This window comes from Mauremys reevesii, linkage group 2 (assembly GCF_016161935.1).
Source record: "Mauremys reevesii isolate NIE-2019 linkage group 2, ASM1616193v1, whole genome shotgun sequence".
Lineage (NCBI taxonomy): Eukaryota > Metazoa > Chordata > Testudines > Geoemydidae > Mauremys > Mauremys reevesii.
This window is the reverse complement of record NC_052624.1, coordinates 287,697,623-287,724,211: the sequence shown is the minus strand read 5'-3', so window position 1 is coordinate 287,724,211 and position 26,589 is coordinate 287,697,623. Positions and strand designations below refer to the sequence as shown.

The 26,589-nt window shown below is 47.5% G+C and overlaps 2 protein-coding genes across 7 annotated transcripts in view; one reads left to right on the top strand and one right to left on the bottom strand.

Moving 5' to 3' along the window:
• The window catches only part of FAM83H (family with sequence similarity 83 member H), a 53,709-nt gene extending 43,455 nt beyond the window's left edge, over positions 1 to 10,254 (bottom strand). The window contains exon 1 of one of the 4 annotated variants that reach the window (XM_039527467.1): positions 10,140 to 10,254. The gene's annotated coding sequence lies outside the window, so the exon portion shown is untranslated. The other 3 variants (XM_039527468.1, XM_039527464.1, XM_039527466.1) reach the window with 3 other exon arrangements.
• Positions 10,255 to 14,585: 4,331 nt separating this feature from the next.
• The window catches only part of IQANK1 (IQ motif and ankyrin repeat containing 1), a 153,292-nt gene continuing 141,288 nt past the window's right edge, over positions 14,586 to 26,589 (top strand). The window contains exons 1-3 of one of the 3 annotated variants that reach the window (XM_039527859.1): positions 14,586 to 14,804; positions 15,564 to 15,664; positions 24,345 to 24,461. In XM_039527859.1, the coding sequence (XP_039383793.1) occupies positions 14,680 to 14,804; positions 15,564 to 15,664; positions 24,345 to 24,461 (343 nt within the window). In that variant the 5' untranslated portion in view covers positions 14,586 to 14,679. Of the gene's footprint in view, positions 14,805 to 14,866; positions 15,071 to 15,563; positions 15,665 to 24,344; positions 24,462 to 26,589 lie in introns of those variants that run through there. The other 2 variants (XM_039527858.1, XM_039527860.1) reach the window with 2 other exon arrangements.

The following is a 26,589-nucleotide window of genomic DNA, read 5'->3' as shown; positions in this document are numbered from 1 at the left end:
GCTGGTGGGACAAATGGACTAGCAGGTGCGTGACTAGCACTGCTGGCATAGCAGAGCTGGCGTGGCAGGGTCAATGGCAAGACAATAGAAATATTAAGTAGGATGGGGCTAAATTATGAAGGGCATTAAGGGTCAAGATGAGGCACTTGTGAAGCAATATGTATGAGGGGTCCAAAATCCCTCTTCCACTGTGAATTTCACCTGCCATTACTTCCCAAGTCAGGTAGCTTGGCTAGGTCTTTCTAGAGTTCCTCAATCTTGATACAAGTGCTGGAGTTGTAATTGCTAGACCCAATTCACACACATACTGGAGTGATGCTCTGGTGTACAGTCACATTTGCATTGCTACAAATGGCCACATAAGGCACAGGGCATAAAAATAAGGAATAAATGGTCAGTTTTCAGAATGGAGAGAGGTAAATAGTGGTGTCCCCCAGGGGTCTGTACTGAGACCAGTACTGTTCAACATATTCATAAATGATCTGGAAAACGGGTTAAATAATGAGGTGTCAATTTTCCATATGATATAAAATTACTCAAGATAAGTCAAAAGCTGACTGTGAAGAGTTACAAAGGGATCTCACTAAACTAGGTGACTGTGCGAAAAAATGGCAGATGAAATTCATTGTGGATAAATGCAAAGTAATGCACATTGGAAAGCACAATCCTAACTATACATACAAAATGATGGGGTCTAAATTAGCTGTTATCATTCAAGAAAGAGATCTTGGAGTCATTTTGGATATGTCTCTGACAACATCTGCTCAATGTGCCGAGGCAGTCAAAAAAGCTAACAGAATGTTCGGAACCATTAGGAAAGGGATATATAACAAGACAGAAAATAACAGAATGCCACTATATAAATCCATGGTACGCCCACATCTTGAATACCGTGTGCAGATTTGGACTCCCCATCTCAAAAAAGATATATTGCAATTGGAAAAGGTACAGAGAACAGCCACAAAAATGATTAGGGGTCTGGAACAGCTTCCACATGAAGAGAGATTAATAAGACTGCAACTTTTCAACTTGGAAAAGAGATGACTAAGGGGGGATATGACAGAGGTCTATAAAATCTTGACTGGTGTAAAGAAAGTGAATAAGGAAATGTTATTTACTCCTTCACATAACACAAGAACTAGGTGTCACCAAATTAAATTAACAGGGAGCAGGTTTTAAACAAACAAAAGGAAGCACCTTTTCAGACAACACATAGTCAACCTGTGGAACTCTTTGCCAGATGATATTGTGAAGGCCAAGACTAGAACAGAGTTCAAAAAAGAACTAGATAAGTTCATGGAGGATAGGTGCATCAATGGCTATTAGCCAGGATTGGCAGGGATGCAACACCATGTGCGCCAGAAGCTGGGAATGGACGACAGGATCACTTGATGATTACCTCTTCTGTTCATTCCCTCTGGGGCAGCTGGCATTGGTCTGACCCAGTATAGCAACAGAATCAGATCCACAGGTCTTGCATCCTTCTCCAATTAGCTGTAGAGGCCTATCTTCCCCACCCTTCAGCTTGGTCTTGTCCAAAGAAGCTGCACTGGTTGCTACTTCTGGGGACCTCTGTGCAGGAAGCAGTGTCCTTTCCACTTCTCTATATACCCAGAGGAGGCTAGCAGGGGAAGAGGAAGAGGAGAAGATCAAGCGTGAGCCCACTGTTACCATCTGGTAGCTGAGGGAAGCATTGAAGACCGTTGAACCGACTCCTTTGAAGGCGTATAGTTCATAGGCCTCCCTTAGTACCTCAGGAGGCCTTTCAGTCTCAGAGCCTTATGTGAAGTTTCCCTCTGGGCTGGGGCCCAGTTCTACTCCCACACATGCTCATGTAACTGGGAGTGACTTCATTAAGCCCAACTCTTTTCTCACTCATCCAGCCCAGTGTGAACCACAAGATTGATTAGTCTGGAAAGCCTGCCTTAGACTCAGGGCTGGCTTTAGGTTTTTTGCTGCCCCAAGCAAAAACAATTTTGGCCGCCCCCCCCCCCCCTTTTTTTTTTTGGCTTTTACATGTTTGTACTTTGCAATTTGTTGTTGTTGGTTTGGTTTGGTTTGGTTTGACTGGGTGCGGTACTGATGCAGCATTGGGCAAGGACTGCATCTGAATCTGCTTGAGCCGGGTGTATCTGCCTCAATTTCTTATTGAGACAAAGGAGCTGAAAAGCCCCATGGGCCACTAGAGCGCCTGAGTAACTCGTGCCGCCTGTAATATGTGCAGAGGGGAAATACAGACTAGAGAGGGACATTTCAAGAGGCTTAAATCACTGCGTGCTTTGCTGACCTGATGTCACATCTGGGTCTCTTGAAGGAAGGCTACGGGGTTGTGTAGCCACGATTGGAGACAGCCCTTGGCTTTCCTGGGCACGCTCCGTATTTCAGTCTTAGTAGGAGCTGGGCTGCTGCTTCTGAGCGCTTTCTGCTCCTTTTGCTCATTTAAAATGAGCCTGACGTTCCCCAAATCATTAACTGAAATGGGTAAAGAGCGTGCTGGAGAATTGCCTGCTGTCTGACGGGTGCTAATTCCGACACTGCCACTTGATCAAAGGGTCGGGTAATTATCTTTAAAAAGTTGTGCCTGAATGAAAGGATTTCTCCCGGCTGAGATTTGTTTTCAAGGGGGCGGGGGCAGGAGAGAAGAAGGGGGAAAGCCGGACTAACCCTTGAAGGGGTATTTCATGGCACTCTCTCCCATTGCATCTCCCTGAGCCCCACCCGCTGTACGGCAGCGCAGGGTTATCTGGCTGGTGGCACTGACGGTGTTACTGGCCGCTCGGGGCTTCCTTCCCGGCCCTGGTAAGTTCTTGGCGGCTTTCTCGTTGTTCCTCGGAAGACTCGGGCTGTAGGGCTTTAGGAACATGAAGTCGCTCATGGAGGACTCCGGGGTCAGGCAGACTTTGTAGCAGTAGCCCGGACGGCCACTGCCGGCCACATCCAGGCAGTTGGTGGGCACTTTGTTGGTGGGCTTGGTGTTGGAATTTTTGAAGATGTCGGAAGGAATGCCGCCCCTGGAAATGTGCCGCCCCAAGCACGTGCTTGCTTTGCTGGTGTCTAGAGCCGGTCCTGCTTAGAGTGAGCTTCTTTTCTAATCTGATCAACCAAAGGCAGAACTCTCTATGACAGAAAGCTGAAACTAGATACGTTCAGATGAGAAATAAGATGCCTTTTTTAAATAGGGAGGGTAGTTGTTCCAATGGTCCATTTCTAGGGACATGGTAGGTTCTATGTCACTTGAAGTCTTACTGGATGCCTTTCTAAAATAAATGTTCTAGTTCAACTAGGAGTAATAGGCTCAATATAGGAATCACTAAGTGAAACTCTCTGGCCTGTGTTTACAGAGGTCAGATTAGATAAATAATAATGGGTCCATCAGGCCTTAAGTCTGTGAATCAGGAGCAACAGCACAGGACTCAGTTTTTCTCTAACCCTCATCTGACCCAGGAGTGAGGCCCCTGAAATCACTGCAGTGTTATATGCCAGTGTAAATCTGCTCTAAGTAAAAGGAGAAGTGGGTCAGAGTCCTTCCTTTCTCACTTACATTCTACTGCCTGATGTCAGCTCCCACTGAAGTCTCAGTGCTCCAGGCTCACTCTGCTATTTTCCTGCCTAGTGATGTGTCTCAAGTGCTTGTTGTTACGTGTTTCACTTGCATAGCTAGTTCCCAGCCTGCCTCTCTCTCAGCTGAGCCCCTCCCTGACTAGACCTGCTTGTCTGCCTCAGACACTCCCAAACATTGAGGTCTTCCTGGTGCTACATGCACCAGCAGAAAGAATGGCTGTGAGGCAGCAGTGCAAGGGATAATCCCTCTGGAAAAGGGGTGGTTCCATGTGATCTCTGCCTGTTCCTAGCATCAGCCCTGCATGCACACACATATACACACAACTTTTTGGGCTCAGGCACCTTGCCTTTCTCAGAACCCCAACCTTTCAGCACATAAGAGACAAGTAGCATATGGAGAGGAACCGACTTCACAAAAAACTCCTTGACTTGTTGGATCTTTGAGGTACCAATGAAATGCCCAGATCCTACTCAGTATGGAGGAACTTCCAATTCCCAGTGAGGACAGAGATGTAATTCAAAAGGACCTAGAGGGGTTAGAAATTTGGCAGGGAAGCAGAGAGAGGTACAGCCTGGACACATGCAGTTAACATAGTACTTAGACCTGAGTTTGCAATGGGCTGTGGCAACAAACAGACCAACATGAGTTTAAAGCTGCATATCCAGAGGCTTCATGTGAACAGTCTCTTGCTAGGGCACTGGTGTGTTCGCACCTGAAATATCATGTTTAGTTCTGGGCACAATGACAGGCAGACACTGACAAATTGAAGGGAGTTCAGAAGAGCCACAGAAACAAGCAGGAGCCAGAAGATCTGAGTTATGGGGACAGATTTAAATAATTAAACCTGCCTGATTTGACAAAGGGGGCAGCTCATTGCTGTGGAAATTTATAAAGGAGACCAAATAACACTAGAAAATGTTCTGTAGTGGATACTCATGCTCTGCCTGCCTCCCAGCCCCAAAGATAGGCATGATGGACTGGTAGGACTTCTCCAGTTCAGGGGCTGCTAGTGCTTTCTAGTCCTGTAAAGTTGGGATCTAGGCTCAGCCCTCCCAGGGCCTGGTTCTAGATGCAATGACTTCTTTTACTAAAGAAGTATCTCCCACCAACAAAGGCTCCTTCCAACCCAGGCCTCACTTTTTATCACTTCTTCTTGAAGGGGAAAGTTGTCTCAGCCACCACCTTTAGTTCCCAAACATTTCCCAGAATTCTTTGAACTGGCCATATTGCTGCTTCCAAGGAGGCTTTGCAACAGTCCTTGTAAAGGATTCTGGAGCACATCAGAGACCCAAAGTGCCTGCCCCTACACAAGTGAGAAGAAATAGGACCTATTTTCCAGGACATGGGGATGGACACCTTCATAGGAAGGAACGGTTTGGGACAGGCTTGTTGCTCGGCACACTGGTCTGGGGCCACAGTTGGACCTTCACAACCCCACCAGTTGTCTCCACCATGCCTTGACAGCAATTATTCTTTCCCTTTAATGTTTTTTCTTGTGCTTTCTGCTGACCTCTCTCTGTTTCTGTCTGCCTGCAAAAATGGAGTCTGAGCTGAGGGTTAACAACTTTGCCTAGGCTACAGTGAAGGCTCTTGCAGGGGACTGGACTAGATGACCTCTCGAGGTCCCTAGGTCCAATGATTCTATTCAGGCATGTGCCTTCTTGTGACAGTGTTATGTTATTGGCTCTTGCTCCAGACCTCCTCTCTGGGTCTCTGACCAGCCTGTATTGGCCACTCTAGGTTAGTGCATTTGACTGGAATACAGTCCCATTCCTAGCACAAAATGGTTTCACATGAGTCAGTCACCATCTGTGCTGCATGGTGCAGTGGAAAAAATGAGCGATACCTGCCTGCATCAGTCTAGAAGGAATTTCACTCTCATTGAGATCATGGTTAGTGGGTAAGGAACTCAGTTTCCTGTATTCATAGAATCATAGAATTCAAGATCAGAAGGGACCATTATGATCATCTAGTCTGACCTCCTGCAAGATGCAGGCCACATAAGCCGATCCACCCACTCCTTAGCAAGCGACCCCTGCCCCATGCTTCGGAGGAAGGCGAAAAACCTCCAGGGCCATTGCCAATCTTCCCTGGAGGAAAATTCCTTCCCGACCCCAAATATGGCGGTCAGCTGAACCCCAAGCATGCGGGCAAGACTCTCCAGCCAAACCCTCTGGAAAAGGTTATATCATACCATTGACCCATTGTACTATCTACCAGTGTGGCACTTAATTGACCTATTGACTAAGCCCGTTATCCTATCATACCATCCCCTCCATAAACTTATCTAGCTTAATCTTAAAGTCATGGAGGTCCTTCATTCACCTTCATTAGGTATTAATTCACCTAATCTCTCAATTTCATTCAGTTGCCTGTATCATACCTAGTATGTGCATATACACACTTCAGCCCATGAACTAGGCTAACAAGCTCCAACATCCACGTTAGTAATGTATTGGGTACAGTTGGACACAAGACAGACCCCAGGAAGACAGAGATGGGGGATCCTTCTCAACACCCGAGTGACCCCACTGGACCCTCTTTCAATGCTACCTTCCCATTCTGTTCAGGAGGGACTCATGGCATATTCCCTTCTTGGGAGTGGAAGGTGAGCCAGATGGTTGGAACATCTAGGGCAGGGATCAGCAACCTTTGGCACGCAGCCCACCAGGGTAAGTACCCTGGTGGGCCGGGCCGTCTTGTTTACCTGCTGCGTCTGCAGGTTCAGCTGATCGCGGCTCCCACTGGCCGCGGTTCCCCGCTCCAGACCAATGGGGGCGGCGGGAAGCGCGACCAGCACATTCCTCGGCCCTCGCCACTTCCCGCAGCCCCCATTGGCCTGGAGCAGCGAACCGCAGCTAGCGGGAGCCACGATCAGCCGAACCTATGGACATGGCAGGTAAACAAACAGGCCCGGCCTGGCGGGCTGCGTGCCAAAGGTTTCCGATCTCTGATCTAGGTGATTCTGAGACCAGAGTAAGGCAAGGAGAAAAGTAGCAAAGAAGTCACATGTTCTAAGCTTCCCTTTGAAGTGGTTACTGGGACAATGAATCATCCCTGCCTATCTCACAAAGTAAAAAAAAAAAATCTACTGTGATATCAGGATGAGGGATAGATAAATCCAGCCTGCGCAAAGTCACTTGGACAAAGCCTGATGTTAGAACTGGTTATTTTCTGCACATTAAAACAGACTCAAAACTGAAGAGAGATTGAGTGTGGGAAGGGTCTGTACAGAAAGTTATACACAGAGAGGGCAGCCCAAGCAAAGGGCTTGAAGTGCCAAAGTCAGACCCTCACACTAGATTTGTACATAGCAGGGAGCCACAGGAGGGTGGGTAACAGAGGGTGGGAAAGCAACAAGAGAAGGTGTAATTTGGGGAGGAGAGATTCTGGCAAATCAGCAAAACTGATTACAGTGTCCCCTCTGTGGATTGTCCTGGGGCTCTGTTTTCATTACAAGCTGCGATGGGTCATAGGAGTTTACTAGTAAAACTCCCCATCCTTAGTGGGTCTGTGCAAAACTTGCCAAATTTAACTTTATTAAAAGTTCAAAATATCTCATTTGGGCTGGAAATGTCCCAGGGGCAGCTGCAGGATATTTTAGTTTAGAATGTTTTGAGCACATGAAAATAGGGGCAAATGCAGGTGTCTCCTGAGCCAGGACTATCCCCTGGTGCAGTCATACCAGACCATGGAGCATGATACTATCACCTGCCTACTTTGACATGTTATCCTCCTACAGCCACAAAACGAGGATAATGTTGCCTTCTCATAATACCATCACAGTATTCCACCTCTGACAGGGCACGATAGTCCCTCCAGAGCCCCAGCCAGAAGAAAATACACTATCTTGGGCCTATGGCTGGATGGGTAAAAGTGTGTTATAACCCTCCCCTCACAGCCCTGGTTAAAGTGTGCTACAGCTTTTCAGCACAGTCGGCTCTTTACCTCTTATCATATACTATGCATACATAGAATCATAGAACCATAAAGTTAGAAGGGAGCACAAGGGGTCATCTATTCTAACCCCCTGCTAAGATGCAGGATTTGTTGTGTCTAAACCATCCAAGACAGTTGGCTAACCAGACTCCTTTTGAAAACCTCCAGTGAAGAAGCTTCCACAACCTCCTGAGGCGTCTGTTCCATTGTCCTACTGTCTGTATTCCATCTGAAACTGAGTGCAACCTTTATAAACAGGGTGTCTCCAACCAAATCAAGTCACCAAAGACACTATTCTTCCTTCAAGTTCCCATTTCCATGATTGCCCCAGCAATACAAAGAGCCCCGATCTGAAACCAGCCCAGTGCTGAATTTCATTTCACTCACCAGAACCTTTTCTGAGTGCCTGAGAAATGAGGCCTTCCCAGTGCTTAATTTGCAGGGCTGCCCGGGGGGGGAATGGGGCAATTTGCCCCAGGCCCTGCAGGGGCCCCGCGAGCCCTGGCCCAATGGCAGTCCAGGTCTTCGGCGGCATTTCGGCGGTGGGGGGCCCTTCAGTGTTGCCGAAGACGCAAAGCGACTGAAGGGCCCCCGGCCGCCGAAATGCCGCTGAAGACCCGGACCACTGCCGGGTGAGTACAAGCGCCGCAGCTCCCCTGCTTTGCCCCAGGCCCCCTGAATCCTCTGGGCGGCCCTGTTAATTTGTGCCAGGGCTGAGCCCCAGCATCTCTAGACTTGGCAGTTCAGAGCCCTGGCACCTCTGGGCTTACTGCATCAGCTATGAATGTAAAAAAATTGCTTGAGCCTCGGCCCCTCTTTCATTACAAATTAAGCACTGGTCCTTCCCCTCTCTCTACACACAAAGTCGAGTTCTGTCACAGGAAAGACAAAGGTTTTCCATCTGCAGAGGAAAACAAGTCAGAGTGCATGCATGTACGTGCCTCTCTGCATGTGTATGATGTGTGTGTGCGGGCATATGGAGGAAGGCCAGGGCAGGCAAAGAAGCAGAGGGTGGCAGCAACTGTTTCTTTGTCCCTGCCCACCTGGCCTCCTCCCCTTTCCAGTCCTGTAACCCAGTTAGTCTTTTTCATCTTAATGCGCTGATCAGAACCTCCAGTTCCCGTCAAATTACACAGATATGCTGCAGGCGCCCCTCTGAGGAGTGAGTCACGTGCATGCAGCTTCTATCAGGTTGTGGATCCCCTCCCAGGTGGAATCAGAAAAGTTGCTTTCCTTGGGGCATTCAGAAGAAGACTGGACAGAGACCAGACAAAAAGCTGTAAAGAAGAATCCTGCCCATGGATTGGAACAGATGAGAACAGCTTCCCTCCACAACCCTCCGCTCCAGTCTTTACAGGGACCCTCTTTCCCCCAACAAGCATTTTTTAGTCTCTGCTACGATCCCCTTTCCCTCCCAGACAGTCTGCTAGGATCTTCCCCTGCTAAGATTATCTCCACTGCTGGGCTTCCCCCCCTTCCCCACAGATTAATGCTTCATAAACTGTGGAAGAATGGCTCTTAGACACTGCAGCAACCGCCAGAGGCAACGCACCCCGACTGCGAACTGGGAGAGTCCCTGGTTCCCAAGCTCCTCCTCACCTGCAGCCTTTGGCTTGCTCTCTCCAGGGCCAGAGCCCCAGTGAGTCCCCTGAGACCCTCAGAGTAAGTAATTTAGGAAGCCTAAACTTTTCCTACCTTCCCAGGTGAGCCAGCGCAGGTGATGGATCTCGCTCTGGGCTCTGCCTCTCCCCCTGACGTGCCTGAAGCCTGATTCACTGGCACCTCAGACAGGCCAGAGTGAAGCTCCACCCAGGGCAGAGGGTGAGTAAGCGAGCGAGCAAGGCACAAACTCTGGAGAGTTATTCCCCAGGATTGCAAGAGAGCGAGATAAGGGCAGTGCATTCCTGAGCCAAAGGCTATTTGCCTCTCCCTTCCTGCCTTCCCTGCAGCCTATCGCACCAGCTTGGAGCTTAGGTCTCCTCCTGCAGGAAGGGAAAAAACAACTCCCAGCGGCTCCCAGAGATTCTGAAATTCAACACTTCACAGGCTGAAAAGAAAGTGATTTAGACATGCCCTGACTGAGCCTTGCACAGCTCCGTTTGGGAGTGTTCCCAGCCCTTTCCCCCAGCAGATGACCAACAGCGAGGTCTGACCCGTTCCAGTATCCCCCACAGTGTGACAGGACAGCTTGTATTTAGTAGCAGCTCGCCACCCATTTGGGTTAGTTCTAAAGATGAGTTCTAGCTTTTTGGTCTTCACTAGCATAGGCTCATGTTAACAAAGTTGCAACAAAAACATTCAAGTCCTGAGGGGCCTATAGTCACTTTGACACCTCCTAGGTCCAAGTGATCAGTGAGTAGAATAGGATACAATAACTGTGACATCAACTCCACACAATAAGGGCCATAAATACCCACCCAGATTCCACTTAGAGAGCTAAAATGCTGCCCTTATCTGCACCCAGCACAGCTGCCAGGTCCTGATCCGGCCCTCTTTGTGGGCTGGCATCCGCCTTTGTAATGGAGAGACCTGGAAATTCGCCACATTGAGAAACTGCAACTACCTAAGATTATTGGCTTACAAATTGGCACTCAGAGTGTGAGCTGTCTGGGGGCTGAGCCTGTGTCTCACTACCTACCTGCGCAGTGCACAGCACAATTCAAGTGGTTGGAGCCTTCAGCATGACAGTAGTGCTACTAATAATCATTCCCACAGGGGTTACCCCACACCCAAACTGTGTGCATACCCCCAACCTCCCCACTCAAAGCCAGGGAATGACAAAAAAAGCTGAAAAGAAAAATGCAGCATGCTCCAGGGTAGAGGGTTTAACTAGGTGAGGGAGGTGGCTCCTGCCTAGGTGAAAGGAAGTGGCTGGGCAAAATTTTCCAGTCCAGACCACAAAGGGTTAACAAAGTGAGATTTCCCTCAGTTGAGGGTGGGGCAGCTGCCTGTTATTTTGTCTTTCATGTTCTACCTCATTAAGCTTGGCAACAGCTGTGACTGGTTGTGCAAAGGGTGGTGCCCAGGACTGCAGCAGAGGGAGCGGCTCAGGAGTCAGCTCCAACGAGTGAAGCTGTGAGTTGACTCACCTTGGTAACCCAATTCCTGACAAACACAGGGAAGTCTCTCTGTGGGGGGAGGCTTGCAGTGCTCTGTGTTTGACAAATGGACACAAGGGATCACAGTCCACACATAGTGTGTAGCCTCTATGGGATTGTACCCCCCCACACACACACACACACGCATGCACCTTGACAGAGACCTGAGGGTTCTCTGCCTCTTTTCTTACAGCAGCAGTCATAGAGCTGGCCATGTGAATAAAATCTCATTGAACTGGACGAAAAATTGCATAGGGACAGACAGGACAAGACCCCAGCTATTGTAGGTGGGGGAAAGAGTCTAGGTGCTTAGTGTAGGATTCACAAGGGGACTTGGCTCCCTGCCATCCAGTGGAATTTACAACCCTGAGTCAAGTGCCTTATACAATGCTTGGGGAAAGTTAGGAGCCTATTATTGTAGTGCCTAGGAGCCCCAGTCATGGACCAGGACTCCATTGTGCTAGGTGCTGTACAAACAGAGAACAAAAAGACAGTCCATGCCCCAGAGAGTTTGCAATGTAAGTATAAGACAAGGGGAAACAGATGGACACAGATGGATGGGGGAGTACAAGGACACAAGGAGACAATATTGGTCAGCATGAGAGGTGGTGGCCTAAGAATGGAATTCCCAAAAGCCAGCATGCTGAGCAGGGAACTGTCTAAGCTAGCCAGTAGGAAATGCTAAGGAGAATGGTGTGACCTAAGGCAGTGGTTTTCAAACTGTGGGTTGCGACCCAGTATTGGGTCATGGCGGCTCTGGTCAGCACCGGCGACTGGGCCATTAAAAATCCCGTTGGCAGTGCTGCCCGACTAAGGCAGGCTAGTCCCTACCTGTTCTGACACTGCGCTGTGCCCCAGAAGCGGCAAGCAGCAGGTCCAGCTCCTAGGCGGGGAGGGGGGATGCACGGAGCTCCATGCACTGTCCCCACCCCGAGCACTGGCTCCACACTCCCATTGGCCAGTTCCCAGCTAATGGGAGCTGGGGGCGGGCGGTGCCTGCAGGTGAGAGCCACGCAGAGCTGCTTGCGTGCCTCTGCCTAGGAGCTGGACCTGCTGCTGGTCACTTCCACGGCACAGTGCGGTATGTGGTGCTAGGACAGGCAAGATGCCTGCCTTACCACCCCTGCTGCGCCGCTAACTGGGAGCCACCCAAGGTAAGCCTGTGCCCCAACCTAACACATTTTGTTTGAATATGACTGCCCTGTCCCCATCATTATTTATTACTGCCTGTCTTTGTCACCTGCAAATTTTACCAGCAGTGATTTTATACTTTCTGCCAAATCATTAATAAAAATGTTGACTGTAGAACCAATCCCTGCAGAGCCCCACTAGAAACACCCCCATTCACTAATGATGCCCCGACCAATCAGCCAGTTCTTAATTCACTTAATGTGCTTTATTGATATTTATAGTGCTACTTTTTAAATCAGAATGTCATGGGGTAATAAGTAAAATGCCTTACAGAACTCTAAGTATATTATATCTAAAGAGACAAGGTGCGTGAAGTAATATATTTTATTGGATCAGCTTCTGTTTGGTGAAAGACAGAAGATTTCAAGCTACACAGAGTCTTCAGGTCTGGGTAGGCCTGGGGATGGGGCCGAGGGGTTCGGAGTGTGGGAGGGGGCTCCAGGCTGGGGCAGGGGACTGGGGTGTGGCCAGAAATGAGGGGTTCAGGGTGCATGAGGGGGCTCTGGGCTGGGGAAGAGGGCTGGGGTGTGTGGAAGGGTGAGGTCTCTGGCAGGGGGTGCGGGCTCTGGAGTGGGGCCGGGGATGAGGAGTTTGGGGTGCAGGAGGGGGCTCTGGGCTGGGGGGTCAAGGGGTTTGGAGTGTGGGATGGTGCTCCGGGCTGAGGCAGAGGGTTGGGGTGTGGGAGTGGGTGAGGGCTCCAGCTGGGGTGTGGGCTCTGGGGTGGGGCCATAAATTAGGGGTCCAGGGTGTGTAAGAGAGTTCTGGGCTGGGGAAGGGGGGTGGGGTGGGGGGGTGGGCTCTGGCTGAGGGTGGAGGCTCTGGGGTGGGCCATGGATGAGGGGTTTGAGGTGCAGGAGGGGGTTCTGGGCTGGGGCAGAGGGGTTCGGAGTGTGGGAGGGGGTGCAGGCTTTGGGAGGGAGTTTGGGTGCAGGAGCGGGCTCAGGTCTGGAGTAGTGGGTTGGGATGTGGGCTCTGGGAGGGAGTTTGGGTGCAGGAGGGGGCTCAAGGTGGGGCAGGCAGTTGGTGTGTGGGAGGGGGTGCAGGCTCTGGAAGGGAGTTGGGGTGAGGGAGGGGGTTCAGGGGTGGGGAATGGAGTTCGGGGTGTGATGCAGGCTCCAGGAGGCGCTTACCTGAGGCAGTTCCTGGAAGCAGCAACATGTCCTCTGGCTCCTAGGTGCAGTGGCGGTCAGTGAGGTGCCACGTGCTACCCTCGCCCGCAGGCACTGCCCCCACAGCTCCCATTGGCTGTGGAGCCAGCGCTCAGGGCAGGGCAGGGGCAGTGCATGGAGCCTCCCTGCCCGCCCCTGTGGCTAGGGGCCACAGGGATATGCTGGCCGCTTCCGGGAGCCATCTGGAGCCAGGGAGCCTGCCTTAGCCTTGCTGCGCCACCGACTGGACTTTTAATGGCCTGGTCAGCGTTGCCAGGGTCCCTTTTTGACTGGGTGTTCCATTGAAAAACCAGATGCTTGGCAACCCTAAAATCTGCCACAACACTGCATATATTATATCTACATAGTTACCATTAGCAACCAAACTTGTAATCTCATCAAAGAATTAAATCAGGTTTGTTTGACAAGACCTTTTTTTCTTTAAAACCATGTTGATGCGGGATGGAGGTTGGGTTTAGTATTTGGACAGGTGATGTATGTGGGGGGAGCTGGTACCCAGATGGGTGATGAATAGTGTGGGGGTTAGTACCAGAGAGGTGATGCGGGAGATGGGCAATGGGGCTGGGGGGTTGGTATCTGGATGGGGGATGTTGGGGATAATTGGTCTGGAGGAGTGGTACCTGGATGGGGGATGATAGGGATGGCTATACTTGCACGGGCGATGACAGGAATGGGGGAATGGGCATTGCAGATGAGAGGGGAGGGGAATAGACCTCTGCGTGGACATTGATGGGGGAGGAATGGGGTGGCTGGTACCTGCATGGGTGTTGCAGGAGTGGGATGGTGGGTTTGACACCTGCATGGGCATTGGGGGAGTGTGGGAATGGGGTGGTTGGCACCTGCACAGGCTTGGGGGGGGGGGGTTGGCACCTGCATGGGTGTTGCAGGAGTGGGAATGGGGAATCTGTACATGTGGGGGTGGGGGAGGAAGAGGGATCGTTACCTGCACGGGCGGAAGGGGAGGGGTACTGGAGCGCGGATTGGTGGAGCCGGGGAAGCCTGTCGGGAGGGGGGAAGAGGGGCTGGTACTGGAGCGCCCATTGGTGGAGCCGGGGAAGCCTGGCCGGTGGGAGAGAGGGGCTGGTACCGGAGCGCGGATTGGTGGAGCCGGGGACGCCTGTCGGGCGGGGGGAAGAGGGGCTGGTACCGGAGCGCGGATTGGTGGAGCCGGGGAAGCCTGTCGGGAGGGGGGCAGCGGGGCGGGTACCGGAGCGCGGATTGGTGGAGCCGGGGAAGCCTGGCGGGAGTGGGGGCAAGAGGGGCTGGTACCGGAGCGCGGATTGGTGGAGCCGGGGAAGCCTGTCGGGAGGGGGGAAGAGGGGCTGGTACCGGAGCGCGGATTGGTGGAGCCGGGGAATCCTGTCGGGAGGGGGCAAGAGGGGCTGGTACCGGAGCGCGGATTGGTGGAGCCGGGGAATCCTGTCGGGAGGGGGCAAGAGGGGCTGGTACCAGAGCGCGGATTGGTGGAGCCGGGGAATCCTGTCGGGAGGGGGGAAGAGAGGGGCTGGTACCGGAGCGCGGATTGGTGGAGCCGGGGAAGCCTGTCGGGAGGGGGGAAGAGAGGGGCTGGTACCGGAGCGCGGATTGGTGGAGCCGGGGAAGCCTGGCCAGGGGTCCTGACGCCACAGGAAGTGGGCGGGGTTCTGATCTGTGGCGGTCACTTCACCAACTGGGGCGTGACGTGTGGGGTTCAGACCCGCCCTTTCAATTCCGGACGGGAATGGGTGCACTTCCGGCGTCGCCGTTGCCTGGTGACGGTTGGGGGCGGCTGCCGTTACGGGCGGAGGCCGAGCGCTCATGTGGGCGACCCCGGGACAGCAGGTCGGGGCCCACGGCGCTGGCAGGGTAGGTCAGACGCGGGGAAGCGGGAGGTCGGTCGGTCGGTCGGTAGGGAGTCAGTGCCGGGGGGAAGGACCATTTGCCTCCCTATAGGCCTGAGCGGAGGTTGGCACCACTGCTTTAACTGTAAGGACTTCTCGGGTTGGCGGTCACTGATGTCAGCAGTTGTTTAGGATGGATGAGGTTGTACCTGATTTCGCTGCAGTTTTTCGAAGGACGTCGTTCTGGGATCTTGCCTGGGAGCTGTGGGCGCTACTGTAATAAAAGGATGGGTAAAGTTAAGATACTTTGGGAGCCTTAATTACACTTCTGTGTTGTCAAATGTTTAAATTTAGCCTTAATTCTGAATTTTCTGGGTATTTTTAGAAGTATAGCATTCTTGTAATTTTTTAAATCTCTACATTACTGATATGTATTCTTATTCTTCACTACACTTCGGGAATTTTTTCAGATGAAAATTCCCTTAGGTTCTAAACCAGTTTGAAAATGTTTTTGACGAGCGTTAGGGACAGGGACGAAAATATCTGACAAAAATGCTGAGGTTTCTTAGCACCAGAATGAACTTCTCCTTCCCCTCACATCCATGCCACAAGTGGGCATGATACTGCAGACACACTCAAGTAATCCTATTGAATTTATTGGGGCTACTCACATGCATTGGTGTTTGCAGGACCAAAGGAGTTGCTGTCTCTTGGCTGATGCAAAACTGAGCTCATTAATGCTTTAAAGTTAATAAGAAACCTGCTGGCCTCTATTCTGTTTCAGGGAAATGAGTGACAGGAAAGCAGCAGGAAAAGCTGCAGCTCAGAAAGGTTCCAAACCAGCTTCACTGGTGAAGAAATCAGGAACGGCATCTAGAAAACCAGGTAGAGTTGTGGTGGGGGGATCCTGGTTCTGTGTCTGTTGCTGTTGTCTTTCAGCCTGCTGTATCATCATCAGTTTGGGAGTTACAGGTAGGGAGTGTGGTTTCTTTCCATTTAGGTACGGTGCTACCCCATGCAGCAGATGTGGCCAACAATGGAACAGTCGTCATGACCTGTGGTGGATGTGCTTTGTTTTCCTACATGCCGGAAAACAGCAAAGATTTCTTATATAGGAATTGTAAGTTGGTGGCCATGCTGGCGGAGAAGATATATGATCTGGAATCACCAGTATCAATGCTGCATACTAACTGAGATGGCAAAGACTTATTGGACAACAAGATTTGGGAATTGTTTCCACCAATTGTTTCTACTGGGGAAGGATTGGTGAAGAAGGAACATAAAAGTGTAGAAACTAAAGATGATTGGCAATTTGCAAACAACAGAGGAAAGAGAAACAGGAGGTATTCAACTCTTCTAGAAGTATTGAATTGCAATACTCAATGAGGCAACTACAGAAGAAATAGAACAAAGTTACAGGGGGTAGCTGCTTGTTTCTTACTGTCAAGGATGTCCAAGAGGTTTTTAACTGTTCTAAAATGACAACCGTCATCAGTGATTCCATATTAAGAAGAATGGACAGAGAATTCACCAGGATGATGTGTAGCTTCCCTGGAACAAAGACATGAAATATAACTGTAAAATTGGATGGGGATCTGAAGTTGGTTGGCAAGTCTCCTGGTGATGATACACATTGGAATACATGATGGACAGTATCACATGGAAGTACAAAGATTATTGAAAACTTCAGAGATGTCAACCTTTGGTACTTTTATGGCCCCCATTACTGTAGTATCTGAGCACCTCACAGTCATTAATGTATTTATCCTTATAACACTCCTGGGAGGTAAAGAAATGCTTTTATCCCCATTTCACAGGTGGGGAACTGATTGGTTAAGTGATGTGCCCGAGGTCACACAGGATATCGTTGGTGGAGCAGGGATTTGAATACACATCTCCTAAGCTAGTGCTGTAACTGCTGGACCAAAGACTCGTTTCTCTTGGATGTGATGTGAAGAAGAAAAATTCCAAGTCATCTCTCAGAGATCCTTCCATTCCCATAAATGAGGGACGGCAGAAGGCAGAAATTAGTGGAGGTGCACCATTATCTATGTGGGTGATATGAAATTGAAGGTTTCAGTTGTGTGGAATGTTGAGTCACATTCCAGTGGGAGAAGGGCCTGAACAAATAGGACCGCCAGCAACGCAGAAGTAGGTGGGCTAATCTCTGTTGAAGACCAGTTGGAACAGATAGGAGTGTGTTAAACTAGGAATTCCAGGAGAAGATGCTAAGAAGGCAGTTGCACTACAAATGCTTAAATATATCACTCAAGCTCAAGGTATTGTGAATATATTGAAATGAAGTGGCAAAGAATGTGAAGGGGGGAAAAATTCAGTTGCTTTTATACAAATGCTAGGAGTCTGGGTAATAAGGAAGAAAAATTGTAATTTAAAACTCTCATAGATTTTAAGGCCAAAAAGGACCACTGTGATCATCTAGTCTGACCTCCTGTATAACTCAGGCCATAGGACTTCATTGAAATACTTCCTGTTTGAACAATAGTATATCTTTATAGAAAAATAGTCAATTTGATTTTAAAATTGTGATTGATGGAGAATCTACCACAACCCTTGGTAAGATGTTCCAATAGTTAATTACCTTCACTATTTAAAAAAAAAAAGTATGCCTTATTTCTAGTCTGAATTTGTCTACCTTCAACTTCTAGTCGTTGAATCTTGCTATAGCTTAGTCTACTAGACTGATGAGCCCATTATCAAATTTTTGTTCTCCATGTAGGTACTTACAGATTGTGATCATGTCACTCCTTAACCTTCTCTTTTGTTAAGCTAAATAAATTGAGCTCCTGATACCTATGACTATAAAGTGTGTTTTCCAAACCTCTTATCAATCTCCTGGCTCTTCTTTGAACCCTCTCCAATTTATCAGCTTCTTGAAACAATCATGGATATCAGAACTAGACACAATATTCCAGTTGTGATTGCACCAGTCCCAAATACAATGGTAATATAGCCTCCCTACTCAAGTTTTCACTGGGAATTCAAGCATTGCAGTAGTCCTTTTGGCCACAGCTGTATGCTGGATGTTCATGTACAGCTGGTTGTCCATCCTCACCCCCAGATCCTTTTTAGAGTCACTGATTCCCCGGCTAGAGTCCCCCATTCTGTAAGAATGGCCTACATTCTTTTTAAAACTTAACATTTGACTGTTTTGAAACATATATTGTTTTCCTGTGCCCAGTTCACCAAGCAATACAGATCCCTCTCTATTAGTAACCTGTCCCCTTCATCATTTAATCTCTGTTGCCATACTTCATTTTTCTTTTTGTCATTTTTTTCTCAAAATGGCTTGAACATAAGAATGTCCATAGAGCAGGGTTTCTCAAACAGGGGACGCCGTTTGTGTAGGGAAAGCCCCTGGCTGGCTGGGCCGGTTCGTTTACCTGCCCCGTCTGCAGGTCCAGCCGATCGCGGCTCCCAGTGGGCGCGGTTCGCTGCTCCGGGCCAACGGGAGCTGCTGGAAGAGGTGTGGGCCGAGGGACATACTGGGAGCTTCTGTAATATGCACAAGGGGGCTCAATTAAGCTCAGCAATGAGATTGCACAGGCACCCTTAATTCTTTTATGTCCTGCCTTTTGAGCATTTGACTTCGCAACTTTAATGTTCTTTTAGCATAGTATATGGGGTGGTTTTTTTTGTGAGTGTAATTATATATGCACTGTGCTAAGTGTTTTATATTATAGAAGGCAGGTTGAAGAAGTGAACTTTGCACGGTGGTGAGGCTTGTGGTAGTTTTTATTTCCTATGGAAGTTTGTTCAGCAGTCTTGGACCAGCTCCAGCCTCCTGCACAGGCAAGTTTACCCGTGCTGTAGACAGTTCCATTGTATGGAAGAAGTGGATTTGTTGACTGGTGTCTCTAGCCTCTGTTTGTCAGAAGCTGGGAATGGGCGGCAGGGGATGGATCACTTGATGATTCCCTGTTCTGTTCATTCCCTCTGAAGCACCTGGCATTGGCCACTGTCGGAAGACAGGATACTGGGCTAGATGGACCTTTGGTCTATTCTAGTATGTCTGTTCTTATAACTGCTGTCCTCAACCTGGAGTTTTAGGCATTCTTCTAGGTATCCTTGGGTCAAACCATTGAAGGTAAGTACTGAGACCTTAAACTTCATTTATTGTTCTATGGGAAGATAGCATATTGAGCGGAAGACAGGTTTGATGTGCTCACGATAGCCTGTGTTGCTGTGATAGGCATCTTCATTCTGTACTAGTCGAAGTTTCCTGAGGGCTTACATCTTCATTTTCAGGTGGATCACATTGCTGTAGGCCAGCTGCAAAATAACTGAAATTTGTACAACTGAGCCCAGATCATCATCTTCCAGGATGGGACACTATCCTCTGGTCAGACATAGATGATAGAACATGTTACCTTCTAAATATTAGAGAGAGCAGGAGGACCCAGAGGCGGATTGTGTAAATGGGCTTCTTTATTGCGGTACTTGTTCCCCTCGACTCAATTGTTGAGTAAGCACTGAATTAGTTACAGCAGGCTCCTTTTATCTAAGTTAATATGTAAATATCTACATTTACTACAACACCCCTCAAACCCTCACTGAGTAACAGAAACAGCCATATAATGAATATTAATAGCTATATACTGAATATAATTATTCCCGCCCCTGATTACTGTTTACAGCATTAGCATATTCTACAGATAACTTTTACTTTGAAAATACATTTCTTTACAATAATTGCAGATACAAATTTCCTTAATCAGCAGTTTGCAGGGGAGGGAGGAAGGGGCCATGACCCCGAGCTCGTTTGTGTAGCTGGGAAAGAAAGGGAGAGGGAGATAACACTGCTTTACCCAAAAAGTATTCTTTTAGATCCCCATATTCCTTATGCAGCTGCGAGCTTATCAATTCTTAGCAAGCAGAAGGGAACTTTGTGGCAGGATGACACTTTATCAAGCAAAGAAATAGTGCATGCCTGTGCCTACTCCCTGATACCATGCCAGCACATTGTCGGTTTCCCAGGTCTCTACTTAACCCTTACATATCCCAGCACTCCCCCACTCTCTTCAAAGAAGGGCCCAGGTGCCCCTCCTTCCCGCACACTGGATGGCAGGGCACTCGGGCTGGAGGCCCTGGCTCCAGTTAGCCCGATACCTTGGTCCACCAGTCATGCTACGGGGAGAGAGAGAAGGCAGGTCATAACAAGGGTAAGCTGCTGAGTTTACAAGTATGGCTTTCAGGGAGAGCCTGGGACAGCACATAATTTTAAGCACCTCATGAATGCAATTAATATGAATAACACCCCTACAACATGAGTAGTATGACCAGGAAGTGAATGAGTGTCCATTAGGCCTGTCCAAAGGGCACAGGCTATATCAGTCTAAGTACAATCAGCAGGCAGTTCCGTAGCTAGTTGGGTGGAAGGTATTTTTTCCTCGAAGGGCCTGGGCTTCCAAGACCTGAGTCCAGCATCCGGCCCACCACCAGAAACACTGCTTCTCCTCCTTTAATATGGTTAAAATCCTGTAACACCATTTTGGAGTGTATATTTTAAATGTGTCCAGTTGTTGGCAGTTGCAGTGAGCTGCCCCTACAGTGTTCATGTGCTCTTGTCCATATCATGAGTCCATTGAATATTTACAGAGAAACAGGGTATTGTCCAAACCAGCTCAACCACTTGATATAGAATTGGGTAATGCACTGGTTCAGTTGTCCACAGCAATGAGTTTCATAGATCCATTTATGCACCAAAGTCCGGATGGCAGCATGTAGATGTGTGTAATTGTGCCAGATGCTGGTGCACTTGTACTCTCAAGTGTTATATTCCAGAATTGTGCACACTCCCAGCAGCACACTCCATACCCCATATACATTACATTTAATTGTCCACGCCTGGCACAGGCCATTGGGTCTGCTTCTTTATGGCCATTGGGGAGGGGCACATTTAAATATTTTATTTTTTTGGACAAACAATTACTTAACTGAATTATTGTCCATTTTACACCATTTTATTCTCCCTATCTATCCCCCAGTAGTCCTCCATTTCTTATGATTCCCATAGGGCTCATGGGGACCACCTTAGTTGCTATCTTATTCCAAGGTACCACTGCAACTATTACCCAGGTGCTAGCCCCCTAGTTCAGCATTTTGCATTCCTATACATACCTTTTCCCCCAGATTCTATACACCCAACCCTGTGGTTCCTACTGCCCATAGATCCCTTTTGCAGTGACAATTCCATGTGTATTCCCTCACCCACTAATTAAATTGTTGCTTCAACCCTTCTATGCAGTTGGGGTGTACCTGGTCCACCCACCATTCTTTGGGGTGTACCACCCATCCATGTAATGGACTGAAAGGACACATTGACGAGCTCTGGTTGCACGTGCTCCCACAGTGGCTTCCACATGCTCATCCATAAGGTATTATTTCCAGCTCCAGGCTGTGGCCAGCTTAAATCAGGATCCTTCCAGCATGGCATCTATATTAGCTGTAGGATTACATTCTGCAAAGTGGTTAAATTGTCATATTTCCAGCGTTCATGGGGAGACTTTATGCCCAGTCTGGTTTGTACATAACTGCAAGCTTAGGGATTGTCCTCTATGGAGGTACCATTATGATTTCACATGGTAACACCACACCCCAACTGTGGAACCCCATAACCCAAACATCCCAAGAGACCAGAGGGTTATATGTTTTTGGGGCCCTCTGTGACAAACCACATGTCAAGATGACTGTGCTTCCCACTGTCATTCATTATGGTATATTTTAAGGAATACCATGCAATATATACACTGCTGTATATCAGAGCTTAGTGTCAGAAAGGAATTCAGGAGCACTCCTAAACTGTGGTCTGAATTGACCAGCTATAGTTGTGTATCTTCAACCAATGGATACTGCACATTGATTGCATGCTCTTCAAAGAGCTTTTTTCTGCCAGTCAGCATAATCTCTGTCTTGCCTAGGTTCAGCTTCTACCAGCTGCTCTTGTCCAAGCAGTGGGCTAGCTTAGTGCCAGCGATGATGCTGTATGTGTTGAAGCTTGGTAAAGGAGTCTGTTATCTACATATTGTGGGCACTTGAGTCAATGCCATCTCACCAGTTTTCCCAGTAGCAGTATGCAGATGTTGAATAGGACCTAAGAGACAATTGATAATTTTGGGACTTCACAAATGAGGGGTCTGAGACAATGTTCCCTCTAATTTTTTCCATCCATGTGCGGAATTAATTTTATGTGCAGCACCAATATCAAGGAAATGTGCGGATGTGCGTCACTAGTATAAAAAAAAACCCTAGATATAATATATATTTTTTAAAAGTTCAGAGGTATGGAAGAAGAAGAAAGAATATTAAAACAAGGGTTAATTAACAAGGTGCACTGCTTAAGATGTTTGTTTAATATGAAATCAAATAAAAAGAAAATTAACACTGCCCTTGGGAGTACATGTATTTTATAATCCTTTCTAACAAGTCAAGCTAGTAAACACACCAAAATATGACATACTGAAAACAGCTATATAAATAAAACAAAGTCATGGCCATTAAGTGAAAGCATAAAAAATATGCACCAGAGGCTGAATTCAATAACCTAATCCTATCATAGACCACTACATCTTCAGGGAAAGCTGCTCTCGAAAAATGAAGCATCTGTCAAAACACTAGCATGCTACGGACTTTTGCAGTTCACAAAACTATCCCTCTTGCATGCATATTATCTGCACACATAGCTCAGCTTTAAGATGCTAAACAAATCTATGAGTCAACTGGAAATAGTGATGCTCTCCTTGCAAATATTAATACAATATTTTCTGATATTGGAAAGGAGAGTAAAAGGCATTCACTCAGGCTTATACAATTTCTATGGGATGTCAACTCTTAAGCTGATTAATACTTCACACACATAGAACAGTAAAAATAACTAATAAAGCAACACAAACAGCAAACAAAACCACAAACAAATAAGTGACAACACTGAAAATATGAAGGGAAGTAAAACATCAAGTGGTTGGTGATGGGTATTTTAAATGAGTGTTTAGGACTCATGCTGTGTTAGTGCAACAGAACCCTGTAGAAACAGGCAAAGTTAAAGTTCTCCTGGTTTCATATTGTGTGTGTCACCAACTCAAAAACTCAGAGTAGGCTCATTACGTTTTTACAAGTCCCTTAAGTAAACAGATCACATTAACACATGGTTTCGGAGCTTGCAAATAAGGTCTTCATCCTACAAAACACCTAGTACCAAACCTAGTGCTTGCCACTTATGAGTCAATGGGAATACTCTGAAGAGCCAGAACTGTACCAGATAGCAAAGATATGGCCTTAATGGTTTGCAATACCTCTCCCCAAACAAATTCTAAAACTTAATGGAAATCACTTGTCTGGATTGCAGACAAGTGATTTCCATTAAGTTTTAGAATTTGTTTGGGGAGAGGGCTGGATAAGAGTTTGGCCCTAACTCCTGCACAATAAAGTGCTGGAAATCCTTGGAAACATTTGAAAGCTGTGCTGTGCCCCTGGACACTGGTGAACACCAGTGAAAATCAAGTACTCCTATTAGCCCTGGGAGACACCCACCATCCCTTAAATGACCAGGTAGTATCAGTGGCTGGGAGGGACCTCCCTAACCTTTAAGTGGTCTGTGGCAAAAAAACAAAAAAACTAGAACCACATAAATACAACACCACCTTCTTCCACCATCAGCTGCTAAAATCCTCTACTCCTTCTTCCTTGAAGATCTAGCCCCAATAAGCCATGTGTTTGTCACCTTCAGACTTGATTACTGTCATTGTACTTGGGGCTAAACATTCGAGCAACAGAGTCACCAGCTTGCTTAGAATATAACTGCCAGCCACTGTGAGCTTAACTACTTTGTTTTCAGTTGGCTCCCAGAGGCATCTCCCCGGCCACCGCAGCCCAGCTGGGGCTGGGAGAGAGGAGGCATGTTTCTCCCCAGCTCGGGGAAGGGGCCAGCTGAGTTCACCAGCCACTGCATTCCCTTCATGCCTCAAACTCCCCCCCGTCACCCCACTGCTCCCCCCCCCACTACCCCTATTCCCCCCACACCACCAGCTTACATGTGCATCCCCTCCAGGGTCCAGGCACCTAATTAGTGGAGCCACGCTTGTGCAGTTCCACTAATTAGGTGCACAGCCCTTGCTGCCTGCTTGTGCAGCCGCCCAGGTGCACACCTTAGAGGGAACACAGGTCTGAGAGTGCAGGTGCAGTTTCCCACTACTGTCCTTTGGGTGCATCCTGCCAGGGAGGATTCAAACCATTTTAGCATATTTCCCTGGATTCCTACCATCTCCCTCAGGCGGAATAGCAGTAGCTCATGACTGACAGTGTTGTTTGCTGAAGAGAGGCCCAGGAGTATGAGAATGAATGTCTGCCTTCCATCAACTTCAAGAGATCATTCATCAGCATCACCAATGATGTTCTGTGTTCTGGCCTGGTCATTGACTTTAGTGGGATTTGTGGGCACTCAGCACTTCTGGAAGTTTTACCAATTTAGGAGCTTTTCTTTAGGTATCAGGTAGCCTCTGGTAAATAAAATGGCTAAAGGTTTTTGGGTTTTTTTCTTCCCCTTTCCCAGCATTAGGCCAGCAAGCTGAGAGGAAAGGCACAACTAAGGAAGAGAGCAGCTCCAAGCTCCCAAGGAAATCCAGCAATAAGCAGAATGAGCCAGCCCTAATACACAGCCCGCATATAGGTAGGTGCTATATAGAGTTGTACTGGGAGTGCTCGATCATAATGGGTAACAGGCCAGGTCTATATATAAAGGTGCACTGGTTTAACTAAAGGTGTGATTTTTAACCCAATGTAAAACCCTGTGAGGACACTCAATACACTTGTGATCACTTACACCTTGACAATCACTAATTTCTAATTCAGTGATCAATTAATCTTGATTGGTTAGAAAGAGGTATAATCTAGAATTTTTACCTTGAGTTGATAATAGGTTAGACAGTAGTGATGTTACGTTGGGGGTCTATTTTAGACTACCAAATCAGGAAGAGGAAGTGGATGAGTCATTCTACAATCAGGTAACAAGATTAGTAAACACACATGAGCTAGTATTAATGGGAGATTTTAACTTCCGTGATATCTGTTGGAAGACTATTACAGCAAAACATATGTCCTGCAAATTCTTAGCGTGTGTGGGGGACAACTTTCTGATACAGAAAGTTGAGGAAACAACTAGAGGGTCATCCATTTTGGATCTGGTTTAGACCAACAGGAATGAATAGTTGAGAACATGATGGTAGTCAGGAACTTTGGAGGAAGTGACCATGATCTGATAAAATTCAAGATCCTATGGAAAGGAGAACATGAGAACAGCAAAACTAGGACACCAAACTTCAGAAAAGCAGATTTCAACTGAGTCAGAGAAATAATAGGCAAGATCCCATGGAAAGACCAGTTAAGAAGAAAAGGAGTTGAAGGGGGCTGGCAGTTCCTTAAAAGATGTAATCCTGGAGGCTCAACATCAAACTATTCTGATGCAGAATGAAGAAGAGCCACAGAAGGTCAATGTGGCTGCACAACGAGATTTTTAGCTATATAAAAACTAAGGCTGTCAAATGATTAAAAAAATTAATCCTCTCTTCTTTTGTTAATAAACTTGTTTTACTTTTAATCTAAACTAGGGCTGTCAAGCAATTAAAAAAATTAATCGCAATTAATGGCGCTGTTAAACAATAGAATACCATTTATTTAAATACTTTTGACTGTTTTCTACATTTTCAAATATATTGATTTCTATTACAACAGAGAATACAAAGTGTACAGTATCAGAGGGGTAGCCGTGTTAGTCTGGATCTGTAAAAGCAGCAAAGAATCCTGTGGCACCTTATAGACTAACAGACATTTTGGAGCATGAGCTTTCGTGGGTGAATACCCACTTCGTCGGATGTATGTAGTGGATCCGACGAAGTGCGTATTCACCCACGAAATCTCAATCTCCAAAACGTCTGTTTACCATACATTCCATACAAAACTGTTACCATACATTCTTTTTTATGTTCTACAAGATTAAATATTTTACATGATTTATGATACCTTAACAATCACTAATCAATCTAAAATGTAATTGTTAGGAATAGACATAGAACAGAAACAGGGAGTACTGCACAGGGAGTCTGGAAGTTTGGAATCTTGGCTTCTTATGAGTTCTTTAAACGAATTGTTTCTACCTCAGTACGTTTGGTACCATGCTAGGAATACAGTCCCTTTCTTATCTCATGGTTGCTTAACTTTGTGAGAGACAGACCTGCAACTCCCTGGGACTTTTCCACTTATGAATTACCCATAAACCTCTGTTAGGCAGTTAGCTTGACTTTGTTCAGGTTGACACAACTGGCTTTGGGTTACATTTTATTTAGGCCTAACAATCCCCCCTTTGTCCCTAGAGGACCGTAACGGGACTCTTGGGACAACGAAACTACTGCTTAGGGCAGAGTCGAGTGCCCATCCAGCAGCCACCTCGGATCATAACATATAGGACCAACAGGCCACAAATTATTACAACTGCACTGCGGAGCAAGTTGTGGAGCCATCCCCCTATGTTTGGGAACCAATTAAACAGGTTACTCCACCAAGACTTACTTCGCTCCCCTCCATGGTCCTTTGCCACTTGCACAATGTGATCCGCTCTCTCCCATGTGGCATTGTACATATCAGGGACATAAACACAACACTCTTGTCCAATTAAAGCACATGTTCCTCCTTGTGAGGCCAGCAAGATGTCCAGTGCCAAGCGATTTTGGAGAACCATTTGTTTGAGTTTCTTTTGTTCAGTTGCCAAACCTACCAAGGCTGTGGCAGTGTCATTGGCCATT